The 7,797-nt window shown below is 34.8% G+C and overlaps 2 protein-coding genes across 2 annotated transcripts; one reads left to right on the plus strand and one right to left on the minus strand.

Moving 5' to 3' along the window:
• Positions 1 to 260: 260 nt before the first annotated feature.
• On the plus strand, positions 261 to 3,546 carry LOC110665893 (probable E3 ubiquitin-protein ligase LOG2). Its single transcript, XM_021826193.2, has 3 exons — positions 261 to 1,007; positions 2,270 to 2,759; positions 3,237 to 3,546. Exons 1-3 carry the CDS (start codon positions 568 to 570, stop codon positions 3,351 to 3,353), a joined length of 1,047 nt encoding a protein of 348 aa, XP_021681885.2. The 5' UTR covers positions 261 to 567; the 3' UTR covers positions 3,354 to 3,546.
• Positions 3,547 to 5,489: 1,943 nt separating this feature from the next.
• Positions 5,490 to 7,592, minus strand: LOC110665894 (uncharacterized). The gene has a single exon (XM_021826194.2). It carries the CDS (start codon positions 7,073 to 7,075, stop codon positions 5,702 to 5,704), a length of 1,374 nt encoding a protein of 457 aa, XP_021681886.2. The 5' UTR covers positions 7,076 to 7,592; the 3' UTR covers positions 5,490 to 5,701.
• Positions 7,593 to 7,797: the final 205 nt, after the last annotated feature.

The following is a 7,797-nucleotide window of genomic DNA, read 5'->3' on the forward strand; positions in this document are numbered from 1 at the left end:
TTACATATTTAAGAAAAGACATATTATTATAAAATTGAAAAAATAAAACAAATTATTTAATTTATTAAACTAATCAATAAAATAAAAGGAAGAAAAGATGTTGGCTCATATGTAATGTATCCTTGGACCATTATTATTATTATTATTATTATTATTATTATTATTATTATTATTATTTACACTATAATTATACTCATATACGTGAAAAAAAAAAATTATTCTTCGATAAAGTATTTTTTAAAAGAAAATAAATAAATAAATAAAAAGCAGCAACTTTTGCATAATCTCCACCCCTTCATGATGGAGGGTCTATTGGGTTGAGCTTTACTCAATCCCATTAGATCCGTCATCCACCCGCTCATCCTCTCCAGATTCCTCCCCCTCCAACTCTTTCTTTCATTTCCCTTCTCTCTCCTTTCTTTGCCGGCGAGGAAAGCTTTTCCTTCCGTTTCTTTGTTTTCTTGGAAAATCGTTGTTCTTGCTCCAGATCCACTTTCTTTCTTTGTTACAATTCAAACAGAACTGGAATTCCCAATTCCGTTTTCTGTTTTGTAACGGGCATCCCTCATGGGAAATATTGGTAGCAGCGGTGGCCACGGGCGCCGGAGGCATGGTAGTAGCCGTAACCATCCGCCTCCGCCTCCAACGGCCGCTCCACAGCCGGAAATCACCGCTAACAGGTACGTATTTACTGTGGCCACTCCTTACCCCTCGCAATACCCCAATCCTAATCCACCACCGTACTACCAGTACCCGGGGTACTATCATCAGCCGCCACCGGCTCCTTATGATCATCACCACCGCGTTGACCCTGCGCACTGGGTTGGCGGCAGGTACCAGTGTGGGCCTATGATGGCTCCACCGGCGCCTTACGTGGAGCACCAGAAGACTGTTACAATAAGAAACGATGTTAACTTGAAGAAGGAAAGTGTGAGGCTCGAGCCGGACGAGGAGAACCCTGGAAGGTTTCTTGTTGCTTTCACGTTTGATGCTACTGTTGCTGGAAGGTAAAGGTTAAAGCTTTTATTTTCAATTGCTTTCCTGCTATTCCCAACTGAAACTCAGATTTTTTTTTTTAATTTTTAATTTTTATTTCTGATAGAAAACCTTGTAACTGTCAATTATATGCTGTGTCAGGTTTTGTTTGTAGCCATATGGGAAGGAGTTTTGTTCTGTTTTCACTAATTGACTTTGAAAAGTTTTGACTAATAGACTTTGAATCCGTACTTGATTGCCTTAAATTCCATGTGAGGACGCTTAATTTAATCAAAGCAAGCATCTTTTATTGACTCTTTGCTTATATTTAAAGCTTCTACTTCACTATTAGTGTAGAAGATCATAATTTGGGATGAACTCGATTACCTCAATAAAATTTAAATTATTGAAGTATTCAAAGGCCGGGGAGGCAGTGCTGCTTTTCTGTGATGCCAACTCTCAGCTTTGAATAAATTTTATCTGGGCATATTACATGCAAGTAAAAGATTTATTCTTCAATCATCTATATCGTTTGACAGCTTTGAGAAACAGATGTAAATTAAAATAGTCAGCAGCCTTATATGGAGGCTTACACTTTTAAGTAATTATTATAGGGAAAGTTGCTTTGGATAGATGTCACTAGTATTGGTGTGAATTGAGAGACTTAATTTTTTATTTTTCGCTGAGTGTTACTGTAAACGCTTTTGCAACATAATCGCTTTTAACAGAAGCTTAATTGTGTTTTTGTCGATATATCAGTATTTTGGCTTCAATTATGTACTTGTAGAAGGGGTGATATTCATCCCTTGATGACATTTTATCCGGAATTATAAGTTTGGCTATAAATCTAATTTCTGTTGGTCACTTGGGGAGAGAAATGGAAAGGATGCCATATGCCAAGCTTTCATATTGGTGAATCAGCTCTGTACTAAAAAAGCAATTTGTTACTGATTTGGAGATGCTAGTGGAAAGTCTTATAGTGAAGTGGGTGTTACCTTCTTTGACAAATATGCTTCTTTTGAGTTGGAAGGTTTAAGTAACAGTCTTTCTAACTGTCATAACTGTTAATTGTTATTTGCGACCTGGGATAGTTTATTGAGGAAGTATATTATTAAATGATTGCACAGAATGGTGAACTGGCAATTTTGTGTGATTTGTTTTGCTTAGTATTATTCTTATTTAGTATGGCTATTATCAATCTTATAATCAAGTATTTGTTTGTCAGTTGGACATCTTGCTATTTTCTATTTTTCACTAATTTCTAATGAAATTTGCATTTTTGTTCTTCAAACAGCATCACTGTTATTTTCTTTGCAAAAGAAAGTGCGGATTGTATTCTGACACCAATGAAGGAAAACCTTCTTCCACCGGTGACAGTAAATTTCCAACAAGGTCTTGGCCAGCAATTCAGGCAGCCTTCTGGGACTGGGATTGATTTCTCAGTTTTTGAGGAGAGTGAATTAATGAAAGAGGGTGAGATGGATGTCTATCCTCTAGCGGTGAAGGCAGAGGCTTCCCCTAATCAGAATGGAGAAGGAAACCAAATGTCTGGAACCACAAATTCTCAGATAACACAAGCAGTGTTTGTGAAGGAGAAAGGTGAGTACCAGTTGAGAGTAGCGAAGCAGATTCTGTGGGTGAATGGGATGAGGTATGAATTGCAGGAAATATATGGGATTGGGAATTCAGTTGAGGGTGCTGTTGATGCAAATGACCCTGGAAAGGAATGTGTCATTTGCCTGTCAGAACCACGGGACACAACTGTTCTTCCCTGCCGCCACATGGTAAGTAAATTCCCTGCATCTCTTCAGGGGAGTAAATAGGTTAGGAAAAACGATGAAGCCATGTTTTTCACCCAATTCTATATTAGGCGAATGTGTCCTATCAATGGGCATAATGTCCAGTGTAATTTTTGCAATTCCTTGCCAGCCAAAGCACTTCCCTCTGGAAACTATTTCTTTTTACAAGAAATGGCAGGGTCATAACAATGCTCTTACCTTTTGTGATGGCTGGCTGCTAGGACAATTGGATCCAATATCCAAGTGATGTTTCAAACCTGAACTCTCTGGGACGTTTTGTGTATTTTTGTTTGTTCATATTTCAGTAAGGTAAATTAGACATGATGGGTTTACAAACACCTTGGATAATTCTATCTCATGTTATTGCTGACAAGCAGTTGTGTTTAAGCGGCCTGAATTGAGAGAACTATACAATATCTTTTTAACGTTACATGTTTGGCTGACCTTTATTCTGCGGTGCAGTGTATGTGCAGCGAATGTGCAAAGGTTTTAAGGTACCAAACAAATCGATGCCCAATTTGCAGACAACCCGTAGAGAGGCTTTTAGAGATAAAGGTCAACAGTGGGCCTGATGAATGAAGAGAGGAATTCCTCCCGCCTTGCTGTATAGTAGTTTGCTTGCTTTTTCTTGGGTTTCAATGTTTTCTGTTTTCCCCTTCGATGTTCTTGTTTTCTAATAATCAAACCGGAAATTATAATCAATTTGCAGTATGGCAGGGATAAATGGTGGTCATTGTGCCATAAATATTTGAGATATCCTCCTTTCTGCTGCTGCCGCTGCTTCTTTCTTTGTTTTCTTAACCTCTCTTACATTTTGGATCACCTGTTTGGCGATGTTGATTTGGCAGTCTTTTCTGAATGAGTGGCGAAATGACTGTCACTGAAATTCACGAGAGAGAGGTTTAAAATGTTTTTATTGGCTCAGTTGTCTTATCAAGGATAAGCTATGTTTTACTGTAATCCACCAACCATGGAGAAATACTTCCATGCCTGACATCATCCTTAAAATTTAAGTGGTTGTTTTATTTTAATTATTTAATTTTAATTTATTAAGATAAAATATTTTTATTTTATTTTTATTTTTTTTAATTTAACTTACAATAACAGATTTAAAAATTATTTTAATCATTTTTTTTAAATAATTATTTTATCCTTTTTCTCTCATCCTATAACTTACATTCTTAATTTCTTATTTCTTATGGTTAAACTAATTAATATTTGTTATTTCAATAAAATTATTTTATTTTTTAATAAAATTATTATTTATTAAATTCATTAATAAAATTATTTATTAATATAATTTTTATTATTAATTTTAAATTTATTAAACTTTAATTGAGTTCAACAAATAATTCTATTTGTTCATTTAAAAGTTTATTTTAATTAAATAATTTATTCAAGTGCTAATTTATTTATTTATCTTTTTAATTTTAAATTAATTTTAGAAAACATAATTTAAATTAAAAAAAATTAAACTAAATTCTTAGGATTTCAATTATAATTTCGTCTCAAAACAAAATAAATTAATTTCTAAACAATAATGGCAATTATGTACATAAACTATAATCGCAAACTAAATTTTAAATTTTAATTTAATTATTTAATTAAAATTATATTTTAAATTTTTTTTTTAAAATAAAGAATTCAAGCAAATTAATTAACACTTGAATTAAATTACTTGCTTAGTTGAAATAAAATTTTAGAAAATAGTGTTCTAAAATTAAAGGGCAAATAAAATTATTTATTGTAAATTCATTTAAAGTTTAATAAAATTTAAATTAGTAATAAAAAATTAATAACAAATAGAAAAATATAAATTAATAAATCAATTTATTAAAAATTAAATAAATAATAATTTTATGAAAAATAAAATAATTTTATTGATAAATAAGTATCAATTAATTTAATCATATGAAATTAAAAATGTAAGATAAAGGAAAAAAAAAAGGAAAGGAGGTAAAATAGTTATTTTCCTTTTGAAAAATATGGATAAAATAGTCTTTTACTTGAAATTTGAAAACAATCACTTAAGTTGAAAGACAACGCATAGACTCAATCCTCAATATGTATTGGGATTCATATGCTATCTTTTTATATTATCTTTCATGAAATATAGATAAAATACCAAAAAAACAGTTTTCTAATGATACTGTAAAATTAATTGTATAATTTTAATTCTACTTTAATAATATATCAGTTTCTGCGGCTACGAAACTTAATGCAAAACTGGGAAAGATCATCGTAGTTTTCATCTTCACACGGAAATATTTTCAAAGCACTGTAGAAGTATGCGTATCATATCTTGAAATCAATTCTTATATTAGAAGCTAGGAATAGGTTGAGTGAGAATGAGACCAAGGAAGCTGTTGACCCATGTGAGCACTCATTGTGTAAGTTGATATAAAGAGACCAATCATAAATAATAGCATAAGATCGGACCCAGCAATGATCTGTCAAGCAATGGCAGTTTACCATTAGTTTATAGCATCTCAGCTCCGACAATAAATACTATTTTACGTATCATTTGATCCAACTGCAACATATGAGATTCACTCGTTTGCATACACTGAATTTCGATTATTTAATAGCTTCTCAGCATATCATATCCACCAGACCAGCTTTGTGGTTATCAGTGTTTAGCGTGCAAAAAGGCAGGAAGCAACTTCGAAGAGCAATTAACATCTTCAGCACATAACAAATTTGCTCAAGAACATCTAACATAAAATGGTTGTTTATTTAGATTAACTGCTTAAAGTGCCCAACCACAAAGCAACTTTGGATTGGATGCTTTACTACATCCTGCATGACCACTTGAGGAACTTCAACTAAAACAACGCAAACAGGAACTAGAACACAACAACAACAACAAGCAACAACAAACACAGTTCAAAGTAACAAGACACAGTTCCTCATAAATTAATTGGGGATTACTCTCCCCACCATTGGTGGACATACATGCCACTGCTTCTAAGGCTTTTAAGGAGATCCATGCAGTCCTTGCTCATCACACCATTGTCATCTACATGATCTGCGCAGCTAAGGAACAGCTCGTCAACAAAGCAAATGGCTCCACTTTCATACAAGTCTGTGAGGAATTTCAATTCTGCCTCCCCTGCTTTCATCTTTAGAACAACAAAATCTGCATACTCCACTGTCTCTCTAAACCAAGAAAGGAAATCAAATCCCTCATCTTCCACAGACGGATCTAGATCTTCAACATCAGAAATCGAAGCGGTAATCTTGTCTCCAGCAAGGCCAGGATAGTAAATGAAGGTAACACCAGGCTTTTTAACACAAGAAAGCAAAACTGAAGTGTTATGATCAACAAAATAAATATCGAAAGCCTTGTGATCCACAGGATAAAATGGAATGAACCAATTAGCAACACTAGAGTTCAGACGTTCTGCTGCCCCAATTTCAATATACACCAACTTCTTCCTTGAAAGCACATGAATGAAATTGGGCAAAAATGCAATCTTTTTCTCAAATCCCATTTCCTTGTTCTCCACAAGGGGCTCTAGATGTTCCATAAAGTGTTTGTTATTCGAAAAAGATTGGCAATCAGCTGGTAGACGGAATTGCTCAAAGAAGCCAACTTTTTCAAATCTTTTCTGGAAAACCACCAATGTATACTCATGAACATAACCAACATGTACCACATTGGAGGATTTCAATAATGACGAAACGGGTGTAGCAGACCTAATCAAGCCATTAGGGTTCAAACCACCAACACCCACCAGCATAGCCCCAATTCCACCGGGCTTCAGAACACGCTCGATCTCGAGCACAAGAACTGCAGGGACCGAAACTTCATCTAAGTCCCTAGATAACACAAAATCAAAGAAATTGTCTGCAAATTGAAGCTCATAAACGAGCTTTCTATGCTTAATCGAGAAAAAGGGGTGTCGGTGCACCCCACAAGCATTGGAAAATCCCAACTCTCGCAATGCATACACGGCAGAGGCCGATCCTTCACCAACATAGAGAGCATTTGAACCGTAATCCAACAGTTGCTTAACCATTAGCGCTGTAACAACATCCATGGTCAAATTAACATCTTCCTTGCACTCAAATGAGCTCCAAATAGGTTTCAAAAACCGATTCTGAAACAAATTCGTGCCCGCAAAAAGCGAATCACATTCGTGGAAGTTCACAGAATCGAGCAATACTGGATCAGACCCAGAAAGGATTTGGATGAAAGGAATGACAGAAAAAGCCGAGGCAAGCATAAATGCACGTAACAGCAAGCGCCTGGCTATTGACCCACTCAGGATCTGGATTCTCAAGGACTTAAAATCCATGGATTTTCACTCTTAGGAACGAAATTGACACCAAAATATCAATGATTTGATCAAACAGGAGGATTTCAAACAGTGGGTTTCGAAGAAATTGTCGAAAAAAAAAACTTGTCTTTTGACAGAGAGGTTAAAGCCAAACTAAAGAAAAGAAGAGAATTAGCGAGTGCAAAACCTGGAAGAAGTGTGATTCCCACCCACGAGGACACCCATTGATTTTTGGATCCTTAACCATACCCTCCTATGAACCCTTCTCGGCTTTGGCTGAAACCAGATCTGTTCCATCTTTGCTTTACCGAAACGCACCATGGAATTCTTCCAGATCTCTACATTATACCACACTACATATTACATAGACTAATTAGCTTCTTTCAAGCTCAGCTCTCTCTACAAATCAATGGAGAAATAAAAAATTAAAAGAAAATGATAGAAACAGATAAGTGAGAAGAGAGCTCAGATTCCCAAAAGACAAAAAAGAAGTGAAAGCAGGGCTAGGGTAGAGAAGTGAGCTTGAGCGAAGAGAAGGAGTGGAGAGTGAGATATATAATGGAGGGCGATGGCAGATCTACACGTGGGTGACGTCACCATATGAAATTCTTAGTTTAAAATAAAAAATATATTTTAAATTGTTTTCTTAACTTCATACCAAAAAAATTTACTTCATTAAAAAAAATTAATTTTGAAATGTATTGTCACCCTCCTCTCTTAATTTTAATTTTTATTATATA

This window comes from Hevea brasiliensis, chromosome 5, assembly GCF_030052815.1.
Source record: "Hevea brasiliensis isolate MT/VB/25A 57/8 chromosome 5, ASM3005281v1, whole genome shotgun sequence".
NCBI classification, from domain to species: domain Eukaryota; kingdom Viridiplantae; phylum Streptophyta; class Magnoliopsida; order Malpighiales; family Euphorbiaceae; genus Hevea; species Hevea brasiliensis.